General features: G+C 39.6%; 1 protein-coding gene across 6 annotated transcripts in view; it reads left to right on the top strand.

Moving 5' to 3' along the window:
• Positions 1-22,615, top strand: part of LOC146250800 (1,4-alpha-glucan-branching enzyme-like) — a 140,987-nt gene that overhangs the window by 17,512 nt on the left and 100,860 nt on the right. For all 6 annotated transcript variants that reach the window (XM_084679453.1, XM_084679450.1, XM_084679456.1 and 3 more), the window contains 3 exons: positions 12,385-12,554; positions 13,480-13,595; positions 17,558-17,683. In XM_084679453.1, coding sequence (XP_084535579.1) covers positions 12,385-12,554; positions 13,480-13,595; positions 17,558-17,683 — 412 coding nt within the window. The remainder of the gene's footprint in view (positions 1-12,384; positions 12,555-13,479; positions 13,596-17,557; positions 17,684-22,615) is intronic.

The raw sequence follows: 22,615 nt of genomic DNA on the forward strand, positions 1-22,615 counted from the left end.
GTTGCTGCAGTGTGAATGCACTGTAACAGTGCGTGTCCACTGCAGCAACGCGAATCGCTTGCCATCGCTCGCCTTCCCACATTCACCACGCTCGGGGGCGTTTCAAACAGATGAATGTAGAATGTAGTTCTCTAAAATCACTGTTGTAGCTGTCATGGCCAAGTGTGCAGACTTGGGTTTACGTAGTTGCAACATCGATCAAAATACAACTTGTATACAAAATACAAAACTGCTTAATAGACATACACGTTGACATGTGTAAAAAACATTTTACTAATATTCATCAGTCTCTGCTAATCTGTTGATACGATAGTGAGTTCCAGCCGGGCTAGCTAGTTACTACGGAACGAAGTTACGTAATGTCACTACACTGAATTAGAAAGTACAAGCACCAACAACTTTGGCAACCTTGCGCCATGCATAGTTTTTTTATTATTAACATCTCTGTACAAATACAGCTATGTATCGTACAGGACTTGGTAAGCAGCCACAAAAACGATTAGTTTCTCCTCCACCTTAACCTAGAAATGTTTACCATGGTTGCTACGTTACGAGAAAAAAGAAAACACTCCGATTGGCCATCACTAGCGAAAATCGCTCCTCATTTGCATAAAGTGGGGAAAATCTAAACTATGTGCGTCGCGTCGCTACCCACAATGCACCACGCAAGCAATTTGCCTGGCTCCATAGAAAATGAATGGAAAACATGTTGTCGCTCGCATCGCGTCGCTGCAGTGTGAACGCACTGTAAGCGATTCAGTCTGCATTCTAGGCTTTCTCGTACACACCCATAATATCTCAGAAACTGTTTGAAAAAGTCATGAAACATAATCAGTGATATTGAAAAAAGTTTAATAGTTATCAAAAAGCTGAATTATTGAAAAATGGTTTATGGTTTTGTCAACATTTTCAAGTTTATATGGTGGCTTTAGCTGAAAAATTAAGGAAGAAGAAGGATTTGGAAGTTGAGGAAGTTTTAAGAAGTTTGAGAGGATTTGAAAGAACTCCATTGGAAACCCATGTTAAAAATATTATGAATATTGATTTATATTAATTAAAGCATAAGAGGTACAAAGCTGAAGATTTGAAAGCGCTGAAAGGTGTCGTGGAAGAAACAGAAGAAGAAGAATATGGAGAAGTTGAATAAAGATTCAAAGAACAATACTTGGATGCTGCTGAAGCAGCATTCCAACAATAGAGAAACAGGAAAACAATAGTGAGAATGCTTGCAGCAAAAACACTAATTATATCTAGTCAATCTGTTGAAAACAGTGTTGTGTAAACACAATAGATTTATTAGTACGTTTTTATTTCAAATCTCCACCTTCGTTGTTTCTATGGAACGCCGAGTTAGTCAAAATTAAATCAATAAATAAATAGGTAAATGAATAGATAAATACATACATTAATAAATACGGCTATGAAATAAACTCTGAAATAAAAAAAGATGGTAATAAATATTAAAAATATAACATTATGTAATTATATAGCTGAATCCATTTACCGATGTCAATAAATAAATACATTTATTTATTTAAAAATTACGTTTTTGTAAAGACAACATGTATTTAATTCATGGGACTTTTATTTCCTAATGCCACATTTATTTATTTTGAGACTTTTACGCACCACATTTATTTCCACTCCACATTTATTTCAGTGCTGTATTTATTTCACATCTCACATGCAAATGAGAGGGGCGTGGTTATCGTCAGACCACGCAGCAGATAGCTATGCTACCTGTATGGGGGTGACAGTGGCATCGCACTGCCGAAAAGCATACAATGTAGACAAGCTTTGCCCATAATGTCTGTGTCGTCTCTGCCTTTGTATGGGAGTGATGGCGGTGACTTAGTAGCCTACGTGTGGGGACTTGATCTTTGATAGCTATGAGGTTGCGCTGAAGTTACCTTTATAAACATGGCTTTCGCTCGTGTGACGTGGAACTCGTCTGCAAAGCTAACAATCACTGCCAACACTATGTCTTCCTAGGTGGTATGTTGGCTATCACCGGTCTCGAAGTCGGCAACTGTAGGCCAAGTGGCTGGCTATCCGGCTAGCTAGCTGACAAAAAAATAAAAGGACGACATCAGTATGGCCATTTCAGCTAGAGCTAGCTACTGTAGAGCTAGTAGTGTTGTGCTGTATTGGCACATATGAACAGCCAAACCAGTTTTGTCACTGAATGGTCATTAAAACGAGTCCAGTGGTAGTGGTTTGATTTAATATTGAATAATTCCATAAACCTGTACCTAATATCTGGGTTTGGTTATTGTGTACCGTGTTGAATGGGTCTTGGTCTTGACATGTCTTGGTTAGTTGCAACTTTAAATTGCCAACAATAACAAAGCGTTAAGAAACTTGACTTCAATTTGAAGCAGTAGCCTACTGTAAATCCAAAGGTATGGGTAATGTCTGGAATGGTCTGGCTTCACTTCAGGTCTTGTCTCACTAAATGGTAATGCATGGCATAATGGTGATGCTAGATCGTTATAATCAGGTGCCTATCGACCTAGTTATCCACATAATAGCAGAGCGATGTAGCGGTGGTGGCAGTGATTGTCTTCTTTGTTGCTAGCTGTGTTAGCTAACATTACCTGGCACTTATCACCCCCCACTACCTGTACATCTTGCACACGAACAGTGCTCGATAAGTCTCAAACTATTTAAGACTTCAATATCTATGTTCTGTAGAGCACTTATCCGCCCAAGTACCTCTACAAAATCTACTATCTGTGCCAAAATAATATATCCTGACAAGCCATGCCGTTCGGCAGTGCGATTCCACTGTCACCCCCATACAGGTAGCATAGCTATCTGCAGCGTTGGTCTGACGATAACCACGCCCCTCTCGTTTGCATGTGAGATTTGAAATAAATACAGCACAGAAATAAATGTAGTGTGGAAATAAATGTGGCGTGGAAATGCATGTGGAAATAAATGTGGCGTGTAAAAGTCCCATGAAATAAATAAATGTTGTTTTTACAAAAACGTCATTTTGAAATAAATAAATGTATTTATTTATTGATGTCGGTAAATGGATTCAGCGATGTAATTATATAATGCTATATTTATATATTTATTGCCATCTTTTTTTAATTTCAGAATTTATTCCATAGCCATATTTATTTATGTATGTATTTATCTATTTATTTACCTATTTATTTGCATGCGATTTGCATGGAATGCAAGAACAGCTTGATACTAGCGAACACACCTAGAGCTACCTACTGTAGCCATGTAACATAGTAAGAGAGCACCTACCTCTCTCCAGTTCTTTCAATAGATAATAATAATCTAGACAGGGGTTAGCAATAGGCTAGACTGCTATTCGTTTGATGGCTATTTTTCTTAAAGGGGCAATTGACTGGGTTTTTGGGGTATTTCACACTGTTCCTTAAGGTCTCCGAATAGGGTATGTAACATTGGCAGGGGTGAAAGTAAGCCGGTACTGGCCGGTACGCCGTACCGGTAAAGGTGCCAGTATTGTACTCCGACTCCGTTACGGATGGGCGGGCCGCCGGATAGGACGGATTAATTAGCATTTCTGTTGCCTTTATGGTTCTCCGAAGGCTGGGGGTGCTGAAAACAATTCACCGCCAGAACAGTAGGTGGAGAAGCGTTTTTTTGTCGAAAACACGTTGCTTTGTTGCGTCTTTGTACATTTTGAAATCGTCGTTGTTTATCCCCCACCTCTCATCACACGTGTGACACTCTTACCAGCTGTCACTAGTCAGATGATGAGTGCAGCAGGTGCGGTCACATAATATTATATTAAAGACAAACTCAAGGCCCGCCACGTCATTTTATGTGGCCCGCGGAAGATTAATGGGCTATTGAAATAAGTCTACGCTGCTTTACAGTGTGCATTGACCATAAACGACATCTCTCACCATGCATTTCAATTGTGTTACGGCAAAGTGACGACGTCCCGCCTCTAGAAAGCAGTGTATGCACATCAGTGTTAAACGCAAAGTTTAACTGGGTGAAGGCGAGCATGGTTTGAATGACAGCACTCCAATGCAGCCGGTTCTGCGAACGTACCCCATGTGCATTTTCAGCCAAGGTCCTCGGTCATTCAACCCAAGTTGGTATCGCTCTCGAACTTGGTTAGAGTAGCCTACTCAGCCAAGCTAGCATGTTTCTGCTTCCCTTATCGACAATTTGGAGCCAGCAATGATGAAGACATCACCTTCATTAGACAAGGTTTTACCTATTGGAAAACGGCAATGTTTATTTTACATAAAGCTCAAAAAGCTATTCTGCGTTCAGATGAAGGGCAAAACAAGTTTTGCTCTTGCACTATGCGCGCTTGCATTTTGTCACCAAACACTGACAAAAATGTGCAAATTTATCCTCCAAGAAAAACAGCAGATTGTCCAAGAATTAAAAGGCGGACTTAAATTGCAGCATAATATGCCCTATGTTCACAAAAGCTACAACAAAAACACCATGTTTTTACATCGTTACTGACGTTACATTGTAGTTACAACTGGCCCTTTGACGTCAACCATGCTGATGTGGCCCTCAGTGAAAATGAGTTTGACACCCCGGCGATATAGACAAGGCTCTGGTTTTGTGAATTCATTTCTCCACCAAGTGTATAATCCAATGTGAAAAATGATAAACAAAAAGACTGATATAATTGGAAACAAAAAGAACTGTTTGTACAGTCAAAACTACAATGTACTACTCTAGGTCACTAAACTGTGCAGTCAGTGCACAGACAACAAACTCACGTTTCTGAATTCGCTAGAGTAGAGCATAAACTAGCTCACAATACGGCCAAGGGGTATCCGTCGCGTACAGCACGGCACGACGGATCGACAGGAATTTATACGGTGCACGGGAAAGGTCGTTTCAGGGCGTTCCAACTATGCGTAGGCCCTTCCCATGTGTCCGTAATCGTATAGTACGGAGTAGCATATAACGGCCTTTACGGTGCGTTCACACTGCAGCGACGCAAATCGCTTGCCATCGCTCGCCTTCCCACAGTTCACCACGCTCGGGGGCGTTTCAAACAGATTCATGTAGAATGTAGTTCTCTAAAGTCACTGTTGTAGTTGTAATGGCCAAGTGTGTAGACTTTGGTTTACGTACTCGCAACATCGATCAAAATACAACTTATATACAAAATACAAAACAGTTTAATAGACATACACGTTGACATGTGTAAAAAACGTTTTACTATATTCCTCAGTCTCTGCTAATCTGTCGATACCATAGGGAGTTCCAGCCGGGCTAGCCAACTAGCTAGTTACTACAGAACAAAGTTACCTAATGTCACTTAACTGAATTAGAAAGTACAAGCACCAATAACTTCGGCAACCTTGCGCCATGCTTCGTTTTTTTTAAATTAACATCTCTGTACGAATACAGCTATGTATCGTACAGGGCTGGGTAAGCAACCACACAAACTATTAGCAGAGCCTGTTTAAGGAGAGCCTTGCCACTCCCTATTAAACCCCATTGTACTGAATTTGGCTGCAGTTCCACCAGAGTTCCACTGGGGGTGATCGCGAGCGAGTGCATGTTGAATGGGAGTCTATGGAGCTAAACGGCTAAATTTGTCTCTTTCGCCTGATTGTCGTTGAAAAATCTCCGATTTGATTGTAGTTTGTGCATGTTCAACATGGATTATAGGTCGAAAATTGAATGAACGAGTACTTATGTCCTTTTGATTTCTTACATGGTGAGTCGTTGTTGCCCATAACACGCTAGCATTCTGCTACTGAATGCTGATTGGTTAGTAAAGGACTGATACGACCAGAGCTCCCGCTTGATGGCATCCGAAGCGGAATCAGAATGTCGGAGCATTAGCAACAACATCAGCAAGCCAAAACTCTTTCAAGCATGAGTATTGACAGGGAGAGCCTAACCTGTCAGCTGTGTTGTCAATGCCCTGAGAGAAAAAAGTAAGTGACCAGAGCTTGCCGTCAAGCAGTAGCTCTGGTCGTACGATGTGTATGACGTCAATGACATTTTCAAAAGCTTTTTAGAACAGAAAGGCGACTTTCAATAAATCTAAAACCCGGCAGTGTGTGTTTTTTTGGCCTCCCCTTTCGAATTCAGAATTCAAATTACTGGACAAAAAATTATATCCTGAGAAAAGTGGATTTTGAGGGGTATCGCTCCATAGACTTCCATTCATTCTGCACTCGCTCGTTAGCGCCCTCACACGGAATTTCAACCAGTTCAGAACCCGGAAGTTTCCCGAGAGTGGCAGTTCTCTCTATATTAGACATTCTCTGCTATTAGTTTCTCCTCCACCTTGAAAGCTAGAAATGTTTACCATGGTTGCTACGTTACGAGAAATAAGAAAACACTCAGATTGGCCATCGCTAGCGAAAATCGCTCCTCATTTGCATAAAGTTGAGAACATCTCAACTCTGTCGTGTCGCTACCCACAATGCACCATGCAAGCGATTCGCCTGGCTCCATAGAAAATGAATGGAAACGGTGCGTTCACACTGCAGCGACGCAATGCGAGCGACAACATGTTTTCCATTTTCGCTAGCGATGGCCAATCGGAGTGTTTTCTTGTTTGTCGTAACGTGGCAACCATGGTAAACATTTCTAGGTTTCAAGGTGGAGGAGAAACTAATCGTTTGTGTGGCTGCTTACCCAGTCCTGTACGATACATAGCTGTATTCGTACAGAGATGTTAATTTAAAAAAAACGAAGCATGGCACAAGGTTGCCGAAGTTGTTGGTGCTTGTACTTTCTAATTCAGTTTAGTGACATTACGTAACTTTTTTTCTGTAGTAACTAGCTAGCCCGGCTGGAACTCCCTATCGTATCGACAGATTAGCAGAGACTGATGAATATAGTAAAACGTTTTTTACACATGTGAACGTGTATGTCTATTAAACAGTTTTGTATGTTGTATATTGATCGATGTTGCAAGTACGTAAACCCAAGTCTGCACACTTGGCCATTACAACTACAACAGTGACTTTAGAGAACTACATTCTACATGAATCTGTTTGAAACGCCCCCGAGTGTGGTGAACTGTGGGAAGGCGAGCGATTGCAAACGATTCGTGTCGCTGCAGTGTGAACGCACCGTTAATTTGAACATGCCGCAGTGCTGTGTCCCGTGTTGTTTCAAAAGATCGGTGTTTAAAAAACAATTGACATTCAACTGTCATTCTAGCGGGAGCGGGCTGCGGGACACATTTTTTTTCTGCCCAAATCAACAAAGCTGCCATATGATGGCACTTGTCTCTGCCGATTGCGCACTCGCATGTGCTGTCCCTGACTGCCTGACCCTCATCAAAAACAGATACAGGTGGGTTAAAGAGTGATGCTAGAGTGATAAGAAGTCCTAGTGAATGCTTGATAAGTAGACTATAATACAGTAAATAAAGAAATAAATGATAAATAATTAAGCTAAGTGACATTTTCGGCGCGAGCTCTGCGCGCGCATTACACCTGTATGATAGTACCACCAAGAAATAAAAAATACTTTCACCCCTGAACATTGGTTGGGTTGAAAATGGCACGGGTGCTGTTCTATGCCCTCTGACAGATCCTCTGAAATGTTCCCGGGAAAAAACACTAGCTTTTTTCCTTTTATGGTATGCTCATTAATATTTAGATGAGCTGCGCGCTGATTGGTTGGTTATCAACGAGTGAAGCTGGGAGCAAAAACGCTACAGGCCAACAGCAGCACTCGCTGAAACACCGAAGTTGGAGACTTGAAATAAAAACGTGCAAATAAATCTATTGTGTCTACACAACACTGTTTTCAACAGATTGACTATCATTTGAAATGATAACATTACTTGTTTCCACTTCTATTGTTGAAGCAAACTGGATTGACTTATGTGGGTAGAACTTTAGGCTACAGCTTGGCAACCAAACCAAATCGTGATTCTACTCGGCTTCAGTTAGCAAGCTAGGCTAGCTCTAGATATCTTGCTGTAAAATAACATGACAAAGATCTGGACAAACATGCATCGTGAATTGTAGATATTCATTACACAGGTTATTTATTTGAATGAAACGCAGTCAGGAACATGAATCAACGTTAGCCCCATTGCCAATAAACTAGGCTAAATTATCACACATTCTACCTATGCTCTGGCGTTAGCAAGCTAAACTTGTTTACATGCCTACAGTCTAGGTGTTACTAGTAACAGTTACTAGCAATGCTAACGTATCCTGTATCAAGCACCTGCCTTTCTCCAGTTCTTTGAAATAGATTATCTAGACAGGCGTTAGCAATAAGCTAGACTGCTTTTCGTTTTCTGGCTATTTTTCGGAAGCTTCCCTTCTAATGCCGACTACAGCTAGTCTAGCTAGAGTCATTTGATGTGTGCAGAAACGTATTTAGCATTCTACCTGGTATGCTATATTATACAGCAAACTTTAGCATTGCTTATAACTGTTAGCACAACATCATACTGTCCTTATAGCTTGCGGTTGCAATGAGCATACGGTCGGAACAGCACCTCTTTCCAGGTTCAGCAAATCCTGCTTGCAATTGTCCAAGGTTGTCAAAACTGTCTTGGGTGAAATGTTCAGAGCAAATGAATGAGTGTCGAACTTCGCCGGGATCTTCTCATAAGACAACAGCAGCCATGCCTGTTGAATTGTTGGCTCCTTGGGAAGACTGTGAGTGTTAGCCTTCCCTGTACAGCCTGGAACACAGCATTTACGACCGTGGTCCATTTTCAATATCCTTGTTATAATTCAAAAGTTCTTCTTTGTAATTCCTTATAAGTAGCTTACACAGAGCAGCGCGCAGCTAAACTAGTATCGGAGATAGACGCTACCTCGGGCTGGTCTGGATGTAAATTCGGGGGCGTGACAAAGATACAGAACAGATACAAAACAGATACAAAAAGGGCGGTCCCCGGTCCTACGTAGGACCGGTAGCTTTGTTGAAAAGCTAGCGTTTTACAGCCACATTTTTTCTTTTTGAGATTTGAATAGGAAAGAGGTGTCAATGGACTTTGATATTCACGGTATGTTCAGTTTACCCACCGAACTGTCGTTATTCAACAATGACAAGGTAAAATCGGTTTTGCAGTCAATTGCCCCTTTAAGCTTCCCTTCTAATGCCGACTAACAGCTAGTCGCTAGCTAGCTAGAGTCATTTGCTAAGTAAGGTGTGTTGATGTGTATTTGAAACGTATAGCAGTGGGCCCCTAGTGCAACACGAGAATGAAATGACATGCTGCTGCTACTACCGTATTTCTGGGGTGGCATTTATTACACAATGTTCATTTTTAGTCCAGCGTTTATTTGAGGGCGGCGTTTATAATACACAATGTTCTATTTTGGTGCATCATTTATTTGTTATACGACTTGCAATTCTCAAGGACCCACAGTGGCGCTCGTGCCCGCTCACGGTTTGAAGCACGTGTCTGTGCTATTCTCCGACATGTACTTTAACAATCACTGCTGATAGACAGCCTTTTGTACAGCCCTATTTCTGATACCGTGGTGGCAGAAATGTTGCCGTGGTGGCTACAAAATAGAGGCAACACTGGGATCTATCAGATCCTTGAATGTTTGAGATTATTTTGATAGCTCCTTCTATAGACCTTCTGATCGAGAACTAATTCGCCTTACATTTGAGATTGTCAATTTTCATTGGTGATTTGATCAGATAATGATTTGTTTGACCCATACTTGAATAAATGCACAAATGCTTTTATTAGTTAAGTTTATATGCTTTACAAAACGTAGCTTATTTGCAATCGTAAATTGTTGTGCTTTATATAAAAAATATAGCGCTATCATTGTCTACACACGTATGTGAAACAAATGCACTTTGTATCATTTAATTCTTATCTTTTTGCACATAATTATATATAGGCTATATATAGGTATAAACTATACATATTTGGTATATTTATACACTATATATTGAACTTTTCTGAATGACAGAAGACTAGCATATGGGATTCCTTGCGACATCTGCTGATAGAAAGAGTATCACAGCCTTGGAATGCAGGGAAAAAATTACAGAACGCACACCTGGCAACTATTTAACAGTAAACAGGAGTGAAATGGCCTTAAATTTGCTTTTCCCGGTGTGATTTTGAAAATATAATAGTACTGGATGATAAAACACACGTCTAGGAAAAGTCAAGAAAGCAGGGTCCTGGAATGTGTGTGTGAAGATACAATTTAATTTAACTCATGCTCCGCCTCTTGCTTCTAGTGTTAAGCAAGGTAATGCCAACAGGAAAATTGAAAGCTGATGCAGAGAGACTAAATAGGGCTTATCAATTGGCATGGCATCCTGTGAACAGAAAATATAACCAAAACTAATGTTCACAAAGTTAGGGTCACTACACAACAATGTACAGATTGTTAACTTACACTCTACCATTTGAATGTCTATCATCAGCTAACCCTGACACATTATTAAAATAACTAGCGTATACCATGTTTTTTTGTTATAATAAGCCTCTATGATACTATTGACTTGAAATAAAGTCAACAAGTAGTTAAGTACCAAATTTATTTGGTTTATTTACTTTTGCTGATCATTGCTGCCAAGAGCAGGTCAGTGCCCTTCAACACTAAAGTCAGCAGTGAGCTAAACAACATAGAATTCCCAGCAATGATACCTTGATTGGACAGACCACACTGAATATGTGAACAGTGTGTTCCTGTATCTTGAATATGTTCACTATTGATGCACAGAAAATATTAAAACTTCTTAAAAGTATCCTGGTATCCCTCAGGAATAGAACGTTGGTAAGACCATTGTCAATAGAAATGCACAAGACAAATTTATCTTGGAATACATGCATGATGGAAATAAAACAATCAAGCCAACATGATTCACAACACTGTCTGCCGTGAAACATTCTGTTTTGTACTATGGGTAAGTGTAAAAGCAGGACAGGTAATGTTTATTGTAAGTTAATTGTATTGTCATGCAGAGAATTGACAGCCATGCGTTTGGATGCCTTCCTAACTCAGCCTAACAGATGTTATCTATGTTAGCTAACTAACACAGTTGCAACAGCACAGTCACAACAACAATATCCATATGGTTGGGTGTGGTTAACCATCTGTTATTCTCACCCATTGCCTACCTGAAAAAACATCCTTCAAGGGGATTTTCTCTGCATGTTGATTTTAAGAGGTACCAACATTCTAAAAACCTATCTATTATATACTTTCAGATTTAGACATAATTTGAAAGCTTACAACCTGCATGTTTTTGATCTGTAAGAAAACTGAAAAATGACCATGACCTACATACAAGTACCAGCACCTGTCAAATGATTACTAATCCACAAGAAAATGATTTTGAAAGGATCTGATGGTGATGCCTAGTCTGGTTTTTCACAGGATGGAATGAAGCTATTGCAGCTATCATCCAAGTAGTGATACCCTGATCAATCAGTCCGCAATCGACAGATTGTTAGAAAATATAATATTATGTATCTACTAGGGGTGCAACAATTCAACAAGCCCACGGTTTGGTTTGTATTGCGGTTTATGGGTTAGGGTTTCAGTTTCGGTTTGTTTAGCATATTAGGGGGAAGAACAAAAACATGACCATTTCAGTGTTCTCTGTATTTTCTAACATTGTATTACATCCAGAGATTTGATAACATATGAAATCAATATTATTTCAGAGGATTTTATCGACGACCTTCGCTCCATCGCTATTGTAGTAAACACAAAATCCAACATGTTGCCACACAGGTGACTTAAAAGACGATGGTACATCCCCAAATGCTAACCTTTCACCTCCACATGCCATCTCCATCCTCCACACATTCTTATCTTGCCTAGCTTCATATGATTTGCCTCTCTCCAGTTCCTTCCAGTATGTGACTCGTCATTGATATACTGACAGTTCATTGGACAGGTACTCTCCGGGAAAGGGAAAGGACAAAGGGTGTTAGGTTGTGTTTTCTCGTATATCCGAAAAACCGCAGCTTACATGTGAAAACCGGGCTGTGGTTTGTGTGTTGAACAATTCTTTATTTTGGCTCGGTTTTGCACCTCTAGTATCTACTGAGTACTTTAAAATGGGCAATTACTTGTGGAGTCTTAAAATGGGTTAATACACTGTCAAATTGGTGGCCTTTTATCCTTTATCTTAATGCGGTATATGTATTTTCTTATTCAAATAAATGGAAAATAATAATAGTAATAAATGATTGTATAATTAAAATGTGAAGTTAGAAGCCTCATCATAAGCAAGCATATTTTTTTTACTCAGTAGAAAGTAACAGAAATGTGTAAACAGTGGTATCTGAATCTGCTGATTGTTATACTTTATACCCGATACTTTTCTTACCGGTGCATTCTTACTTCCCACCCTATTTAATTATAGCCATGACTTTTATCAATGCACATTGCCCCATCTTGAACCAATGTTTTTGTCTTTTGTGAATTCAAGGTATGAGCTGTTTGAGCAGCGGCTTGTTCTATTAGAGGAGGCAGAGGGCGGCTTTGATCAGTTCACACGCAGCTACTGGACGTTTGGAGTGCAGCGGCAGCCTGACAACAGTCTTTTTTTTAAAGAATGGGCCCCAGCAGCAGAGGCCCTCTTCCTCACTGGAGACTTCAGTAAGTAGTGACCATTTCCTCCTCATAAGAGAACTACTCCAGCAGCTCCAAACAACATTTCTCAATCAAATAAATGTTTTTTAGATATCAAGAGGATATCAGTGTCAAATATTACATAGGCGCAAGTGTGATAAATATGGTTTGACAATTTTACTATGCTGTTTTCTTGGGGATACTGTAAAAGTTTAGAAAGGACAATGGAAAAACTCCAGATGTTGAAGTTTTAAAGCAGATTACCTTGGAAGTGTGTGTATTTGTACATTTAAATTATACACTGACATACTTTAGTGTGTTATCAAAAGATTCTTGAGGAGATGTACTGTAAATGTTTGGACCACCTGATAATACTGCTTATTTTTGCTAATACAAAAATGTAGTAGTTTGTGTCATCTTAGCCATCAACGCCTATAAAGAGATTTGATTTCATACTAGCAGAGCTTTGCAGTGGGAAATCCACGTACCATGTTGGTTCATGAGAATTTCTATAAGAGCCTCTCCACAGTTGCATAAGGTTCTTTAATGGTCGCACATTGTTTACATATCTTAGTCCATTAGTTCCATGGATATTAAATGTGTAGTCAGCAGATTGTGGTGCATAAAAGTTGTATCAAATCTCCATGTTGACAAGGAATGTCTTATAATAAGCCAGAAGAAAGATCATGTTTTATTAAGACGATACAATATATGGAGATAATTGTACCTACAAGTGAACTGTGTGAGAGTGTAGGGAGAGTCCATGGAATAGAAGGTGTGCATGTGAAAGATTGTTTGGAGTATAGAAAAAGTGCATTGGAAAAGTCGAGCTAAAAACAAGAAAAACGGTGGTAGAAAGCTTAAGGTCAGATGGATGGGAAATTATGACGTCAATGTAAGCTATTCATTGTAATTGAAAGGATGTTCTTATTTGTATTTTTTCCAAATATAGATGGGTGGAACAACTTTTCTCACCCTTATATCAAGAAAGATTTTGGCAAATGGGAATTGATTCTGCCATCCAAAAAGGACAAATCTCCAGCTGTGGACCACAACTCCAAATTAAAGGTATTATGTACACTTGTGCAGCGCTTAAAGTATTCCCGCACCGTGCCGGATGTCCGGCGTGCGGCCATGAGAAAAAAACTTGCATGCGGTTTAACATTTGAGTCAATTGATTTCCCTTACCAATCATACAAGAGGAATACGGCTATAACTAACTTTACAAGCCTATCAGAAGAGGAGCAGGTCGGGTCCTGGCAACACAGTGTGAGTAGTGTAGTCGGTGAAAGCATGAAGTGCAAATTCATGAAGCCTGGGGATGATGTCCTACCCATAGATAAATGACTCAAAAATAATGGCGCTGGATGTGGATAGAAGGTAGAGACGGCGAGCCTTTTGACAGTTGGTGCAAGAAACTGAGAGTCTGGTGCTTATTTCGGCACGTTTTGCTCAAGGAAGCTACTAAATGCCAGCAGCGGTAAGAAAGTGCTTGCTCGTCATGTCAAAGAGCCGCTGCCGGTGCACTCAAACTTACCACGACGGTGCCGGGAGCAACTGTTTCCGTGGTGACGTCTGGCGATCCCATATTAAAATGTTTTCTTATTTTAAAACCTGTTTATTGCATGTTCCCACAATTGTACAAACTGAAAGGAAAATAATCAAACAAGAAACAATTATATCAAAGGAAAAATAACAAGATGCCTAGTTTATTTATAACAAGAACTTAAACACGACAGAACAGTGCATCCGCAGAACTGTTTATACCATATTGAAGAGGAGATCTAAGGGATTTTTATGATAAATATATGATTTTACTTTTTTTTTAACTCATCAGACAATTTAATACATTTTTAACCACTTTATTTACAAGATGGAGAAATACTTTGAGTAGTTGAAATATCCACAAATCTGTGGGAAATGTAGAACAGAAGACAGATTAGAAATATCATATTTTGATTAAAAGTTATGGCCATTCTAGTGACTAGTGGAAACATGGGGGAAACCGGAATTCTCCTCCCCATAGCGCTAGGCTGGATACTCCTCTAGATAACTAAAAACCGTTCGAGTTTCTTCCACAATCGTCCTAATTGGCAAGGCAAGTTTGCGGAAGTTTTCTAGAAATCTGCTCAAATTGAGGCTTAACAGTGCTGCTACTACTACAGTACCGTCATAGCTGCCTGTCCTGTCGGACACGTAATTATTTCCTAAAAACTTGCGTCACTCCCACAAACAAATTCTTCGTCAGTGAAAAGTTTAGACTTTTAATTGACAATATTGACAACACATATTAAGAAACTTGTCATTACTCATAATATTGTCTCCAATTTTCTGCTGCCTGTTGCTGACGATACATTTATTTCCCCCTCCCAGTGACCCCTTAACCAATGCTTTGAGCTTAAATTGTCATGAGTATCTGGCAGTTTTCATAAATAAAATCGGTGATTGGACGGCAAAGATATTAAGGCAGGAAACATGGGAATTTTGTTTCCCATATTTGAATTGTCCGGCAGGAATCATCTCGCCTCTGAACATTTTTAACAACCTTTTTACTTGCAATGTTTGGGACTACCTCGTTGTTATGATCAGTGACCTATGCTCTTTTGTAAAGCTCTCTTTTGGAAGTTGCTTTGGATAAAAGCGTCTGCTAAATGCATAAATGTAAATGTAAACCTTAAAATGATGATAAATGCATTCATATAATAAATAGATAATCATTTACAGTAAATTAACAAATAAGTAAACCTGCATAATATAAAAATGGCATTTGAAACGCATTTTGTCCTTTTTTGGGGCATTTTATTATCCAACAAATATAATTTTGTCTTGCAATCTGCAGGCCATTAAATCATGGTTCTCATCAATACTGGACAGTACCGAAGCCTTGCTGGCAGCAGTGACTCTTCCTAAATTTAAGATGTGCTGGGTGAAAGAGGGGAGAAAATATATCAAGACCCTGCTCATTGCCGAGGTTTGCTCACCCTGCGGTGATCAAGACACTGCGCGTCCACTGCCAGCGCAGAGCAGGGTGGCAGGTCTGATTATAATTGCACCAACAGTAATTCTGGATTGCCTCCACCAAAAAAGTAAATAGGAAATAAGCAAATCAGCAGTATCCTATGCGCGCAAGCGTGAACTAGCCTACTCGTGTGTCTTCTTGCTGCGTATCTTTTACTGTCTATGGCGGTGACTCAATAGGCGGATCCGGACCTAGACGCAATACAAGCAAGTTTTCATTGGTGTGTCATTCGCAACAACGCAGGCTCATCGATTTGGCTAGCAATTTTGCCAACAAATACCAAGAAATAGGTTGCAGCAGTTTGTCTTTTGACCACACTTGCAAAATCCGCTAATGGGACTGAGCTCTAATAGCTTCGGCGACTTTTTACACAAATTCGCGTTACGCTGAGCGTAACGCGAATTTTACATTATCGCAGCATTTATCCAATGACCGTATAGTTTCGAAGCAAAAAAAAAACCTGTTCAAAGCAGCCCCATTTAAGTCCCTGGACGCTGGGCTTCAACAGAGAAATGCACTGTGACGTTATGGGAAAGTATGACAAGGAAATCGAGTCAGTCGACCTGCTACTATTATGTTTCTGATTCTGAACGAACTCGTCTTCGAGATGAACGTGTTCTAACACATTCAAAATGTTAACACAATAGTAAATATTTGACCATACACTTTTTTTGACATTTTAGGGGAAGCCGAGCTTCCCTGGCAGTCTTAAAGAAATCGCCTACTGTCATGGATTTTATTGGGAAGGTGACGATACACAGCTTGTGGCAAGTAGAACAAACTACCTCTCAAAAGTAAGACCCTACAGGCCTTGTCCTCCATTGATCCTGTGGTAAGGGGCCATTCCCGGGCTGTTACTCAGTTGAAGGAGTTGGCTAGGATCATCAGACAGACTGTCTATTGTGTAGCCCCTTTCTTTTTTGATTGGCTAAGAAGGCAGGCTCAACTAAGAACTTGAGGGGAGACACACTTAATTCCTGCCGGTTCCATAGCGAGAGCAGCGTGGCATGTTAAATATATTATAAATCGTTTTTCTGCATGAGAAATACAATGTGTGGCGGGAGTGCGTGAAGAAAGACCAAAATGAGTGACTGTCTCGCTCAATGTGTGACACTTGAGAGCCCTGGATTATCATCTCCGGAACAAAAAGGAAACGTTGGGTTATTTATCAACTAAATAGATCTGTCAAATGTGTTATATTAGCCCAATTGTTTCATTGTAGTCTTGAATTTCAATTCCTTAATTGTATAGGATGCAGAGATGTTTATTGGCTATGGTTCATGACCAGAAATTACATGTTCCCTACAATCCTCCTTTTGAGAATGTGTGTTTTTTTTTTTTTTTCATTGTTCTCTGCAATGGATTCATCTATTGAAGTCTATAGATACAAGCTGTTTAATACGCCTGGACTGAAACTGTGGAGGCACTTGCATTTCTCAATAATTAATTTAATGAAGAGTTGGATCTTAATTGAGCTCAAACTACAAAATATTGGGTTATATATGAACCAAATAGAAGTGTCAAATTATTTTGAGGTCAATTCGTTTTTTTGTAGTCTTGAATTTCGTTTTCTCAATTGTTGTTCTTGGCTGTGATGGGTTTTTGCGATGGTCAACCCTTTAAATGTGCCTTCTGGGCATAAGAGTGACCAAGGTGAATTGTCTTAGAAATAAAATACTTTTCTTAATGTAACGCAAAAGTAACTTAATGCCTTACTCTCTACTGCAAGAAACAAAGTAACATAACTAGTTACTTTACAAGAGTAACGTTACCCAACACTGCTAATTATACATTGCTTTGGATAAAAACATCTACTAATTAGATAAAATGTAACAGAAAATTTAATGACCCTTTCTATATTATAACATATTAATGTGTATGTCCAAGCTGGGATTGCCTTACTTTCTGTCCACTCAATCTTTTTCAGTGTTCATTCGTTTTGGTCATCTAAAACTGACTTCCAGTTCTCTGAACCTTTTTGCCAATACTTATTTTTTCACATTTTTCCCAGGTGGTGATCCATACCAAAGCTGGCGAGCGTTTGTACAGGATCTCACCTTGGGCAAAGTATGTGACCCAGTATGAGAAGTCGGTCGTCTATGACTGGGTGCACTGGGACCCGTTACAACCTTACCAAGTAAGTTGCAGTCTCTTGCATAATTTAAAAAGCTTTATTGTATACACACACTAAAATTACCAGCAAGCTGCAAATATCACAAAATCAACATTGACTCCGAACAAATGGTGAGTAAATCAAATCAGTGAATTACTACGGATGCAAGGGTACTTGTGCATCTCAGTTCAATAACAAGGTCGAGAGTGGGGAACTGCTCCCAGATCAGACAAAAGTTAGAATTTTGGGGGGTTAAACCCACATCTTTCTAATGGATATAACAATTAACAGATACTTGGCTTTGAAAAGAATCGTTTTACATCCTCACTAGAATTGGAACTAGTAGAGTATGCCTTGTAGAATTCAACTGTAAAACCATCATTTTGCTTTAACACTAAGCTGCCATTTACTAACAGGATTTAGGAACAAGGATACGGTTTGACAAAGGCGCAGATTAAACTGCGGAAGCAATGTTAGTAAATGAGACCCTAAAAGTGCTAGTTTTCCTTACATATAGCGTGGTTAGAGTCTTCTGGCAGGGACGTTGTTACTGACACGTAATGATCGCTAGATGGTGCTTTTAGCACTGAGCAAAGGCAAGGTCGGAAAATGAACTTGCCTTTGTCAATCTGTCCAGTGCCGCCGCTCCCATAACGCGCACCACGCGCTGTGCGTAGGGCACCAACCCCTGAGGGGGCACCAAAAATTTGCCAACTGAAAAATCATCATAGTTATTATAATTAGAATGCCGATATTATTTCAGTTGGCCTATATAAATATTACGCACCTTTTAGGCATGTTTATCACAAAACAGGCAAAACAAGAGATATATTTAATTGCTCAAAAAACGTTAGATGGTGCCCCCCCACCCCCACCCCACAAAAAAACAAATACACACTCAACTTTCCAAGCTCGCCGTGGGTGCCCTTTTCTATCTCAGTGGCCTGACGAACTTTGACAGTAGGATAGGTAAACCTTTCGAAAATGGCCTCAAAAAGACAACAGGAGTCAGGGGCAGAAAAAGAAATAAACTGCAAGATGATGCCCGTGCATCACTTTCAGGTAAGTCCATGTTTAATTATTGTTAAATACGGGAAATATGCTGCTAACTTATAGTTAGCCTATGCATACACCTTGAACTAGCTGACGTTATTGCTAATTTTAGCACACTCAAATATGTTAGGTGCAAACTAAATTTAGATTTTACTGTTAAACATTATCTATGCATTTGAAATAACTGACGCCAGCTAGATGTTACTTTACTGTACATTCTATTATGCTTTTATATTCGATTGATCAAATAGTTTTTAAATGAGTAATAAAGGTGGAGAGCTCCTTAGCTGCATGCTTTCAGTTTTAAATGTTTATAATTAATTTGGAAAACCATGCTAAGAAACGTAAGGGTGGGGCTGAAAAATTAAGAGATAAAAATACATCATGCACTCATGATGTATTTTTTTGGCATCATAAAGGAATTTTGCGTAGGGCACCAAAAATGGCTAGCGGCAGCACTGAATCTGTCATTCGTTATTGTATTGTTAAATGGTGATTATTTCATTAGAATGTTTGTTGTCTAGCCCTTTGATCATTAATCAAAATATTATTTATTGGCTAAAGGATGTCACACATGCTGCAGGTTAGACTGCAGTTGGTCAATATTATTATTATTATAAACAGACAGGGACATTCATTGGCCTAATTAGTTCCATTAGTCTAATTAGATCTCAAACTGTTTTCCAAACATTGTCAAATGTGGCACTGAAAATCCTTGGGTTTTTAAATGGACAACTGTAAAATTGGTACTGTGCACAGCGCCCGGTTCTCGAGATAATTGTGAGAAACTTTTTGCCCTAAAATCTCATTAGACAGACACACACACACAGATTCCTGTCATTTTTAGTTAGATTGCTGTGCTTAGAGGACGACTTATCGAACTACAGTAGTCTTGCACCAGCACTTTCCACCCATTAATGTGATGGTTGTTGCTGTTTTGGAATTTTGGCAAAGAGGTTAATAAATAATTGCTCATCGTCCCAGTTGGGAGCATAGATGGAGACTAGAACCACTGTAAGGTTTTGTAACATGCTCGATACTACGACGTAGCGGCCATTAACATTTTGTATGTATACCGACTCAAACATTATATTCTTACTAATAATCATAGCAACACCGCTAGCTTTGGCTGAATATATTGAAACACATTGCTCATCCATGCACTTTTGATACGCCTGGTATTTTATGTTGTTTCCTGCAAAAATTAAATATCCCCTGTCAAATGCTGCAACTTTGTCATCCCCTTACAAAGAGGCCTTTAATGGGGGCCTTTAATGGCCTTACTCATTCGTTTAGTATTCCATGGAATCAGGCACACCCCTTTACCCATATTTGAAGTGTCATTAGCCAAGAATGTAACACTTGCTGCTTCTTGGCTTATCAGCCAGTGTCTTTTGTGAAAGTGCTACAGAAAATGGAAGACCATTTCACAGCACTGCATAGCACAAAGGAAAGAAAATACAAATTGATGTAAACAGCAAGCACCCCTTAGGCAGAACTGTACATGCAGCGCTGTATGGCGAATTAGGCCTGAAAATCAAACATTGTGTATGTAATGACTTATGTAATGAACTAAATGTCTAGATCTTTGTGGGGGTAAGACAATTTAACAGAGGACCAATATAATACATTTTGATCAACATGACATTATCAATTGATAATGTGGGAAACGGAACACATTTGTAGGCTACATCATAATGTGCATGAATGAACCAGAGCATTGGCAATTTGTTTAAAATAATGAGAAATTGCTTTGATGATGTGCACAAGTGACTGATGTGGAGGTTGAGCAAGTACTTTTGAGAATTTTAATTGTGATATGACAAATATAGGTACCAAAGCCGAAACTGTCATCACGGGCTGCCTCATGGGCACTGCACTATTTATTTATAATTCCTGAAATCTGTGTTTCACCAACATCTTACTCACCAATGGAATCACAGGCACTGGGCCCCATCTATAATTTCAGGGATCTGTGCGTGTGTCACCTACTTCTTCATGGGCACTGTGCAGTCTAGTTCCGGGAATGTGTGTCTCTCAACAACAACTACGTCTAGAAGCTCACTGTGTCGTTGGGTGGCTTTTCATGGCTTTGGTGGTATCATGTGCTTTATTTATAGTTTGTGTTTGACACAATGTGGCAAAAGATTCAAAAATACACTGATGAGCTGAGCAAAATAATGCTGATAAATAATGGGTTGCCATAGAAACTTGAACAAATTTAAATTGAAAACACAACTCTATTTAGCTAAATATTTTAAGCCGGCCTTTCCTATATAGATGAAGGAATGTAACAATTTATTTACCTCTTTGGAAAACAATATTTTGGTGAACAAAGCCACCATTGCTGGCACAATTAATTGCCCCCCAGGCACAGTCTGAAAGGTTTTCCACCAAGATGCTAAGGGCTGGAAAAGTGTCACTGACTAGTTACCAGGTAAAACCAAAGAATGTATGCATCCTAAGTACAATGCATCATACAGTTTCAGCTGATAATGGTGCAAAAACTATACAATTTCCCACTACTATTTCCCAACAGCACAAAATGTGGTGTTGATGAGCATGGCTATATCCACTGAATGGAGGTAGCCATCGTTATAGTAAATGTAGCTGAATTTTACAACGTCTTACACCTGGCGGCAATTATTGCCCACACTGTACAAAGATTGCATTAACGTAACAATAAGCTAAAGGAAATGTATTCTTGAGCTGGTGAAGGATCTGTGTATGCATCAGATTTAAAGGCTTGGAATGTTGACGGTATCTTGATTTGACTTGAAAATGTTGAAGGGAACTTGAGTCCAAATCCATTGATTCACTACATAGTCATTAGAAGGGGGCTGGGATGTTGCACTTTTCAAACAGCCTGAAAGATGCATTCATGATTTACCAGCTCAAACAAAGTAAAATACATCCTGTGTGCGTAATGCCACTACAATGCAATGCCCAATATTATCCTATTTTTTGTATTTAGTCCGTAGACATAAAGGGAACAAAATGGATGACATCTGTCAGAAATGTAAGACAAACATGCTGAAAATGTGCTTTGAACTACTTGTGAAACATGTTCAAGGGTATTGACTCGAGACCAAGGCCGAATCCCAATACTCCCCCTTACCCCTTCCCCTTCCCCTTCGTTTTGCGCGTTCCCGTGAGAGCTAGTGGTGTCCCAATACTCTTTTTGAGCTAGGGGAAGGGCTAAGACTAAGGGGTATACACCCCTTAAAACCAAGTGAGGTCGGGAGCTTACTTGAAACCGAGGGCTATGTGAAAACTGCGCGACCGGCAACAATGGCGGCCAGATCATCCAGAGAGTCCGCTAAATATAATATTTTCGGCTTAATTAATTGATTAAAAAATTGACAGTCTTGTTTTGTGTTATATACAGTCATGAACATATATATATTTGCAACCATTTTCCTAATTGAAACGTTTCTAAAAATCGCTAGTTTGGTACGCTAATATTACAGTGCTCAATTGCACAACAGTCCCGCATTTCTTTGACTAGCATGTCTACAGTTTAAAGTAAACTCCATTAGCAGCGAATTTCGTTTAAATCAGTGCATAACACTACTTGCTTTGGAGATATCGATACGTGCTAGATGACGTACCTGTAACCAAGTGGTGTCCCATTTCTTAGGGCTATGTAGCCCTTACCCCTTAGTTTCGAGGGCCAAGGGCTAGGGGTAAATTAAGGGGAAGGGGTAAGGGGAAGGGGTAAGGGGGAGTATTGGGATTCGGCCCAAGTCTGACAATTCACTACGTGATGATTAGGAGGGGGGATGATGGGTACCCCTCCTAAAGGTATCCTACTGAATGGAGTTGGGAAATGGGGGTAGTGTTCTTCTGTTAAGACAATGTTTACTGTCTTCATGTCAGGCTAGTTGTAGTACATAGGCCTAC

The sequence above is a fragment of the Hypomesus nipponensis genome, chromosome 18 (genome assembly GCF_054491055.1).
Source record: "Hypomesus nipponensis isolate SF chromosome 18, ASM5449105v1, whole genome shotgun sequence".
Taxonomy (NCBI): domain Eukaryota; kingdom Metazoa; phylum Chordata; class Actinopteri; order Osmeriformes; family Osmeridae; genus Hypomesus; species Hypomesus nipponensis.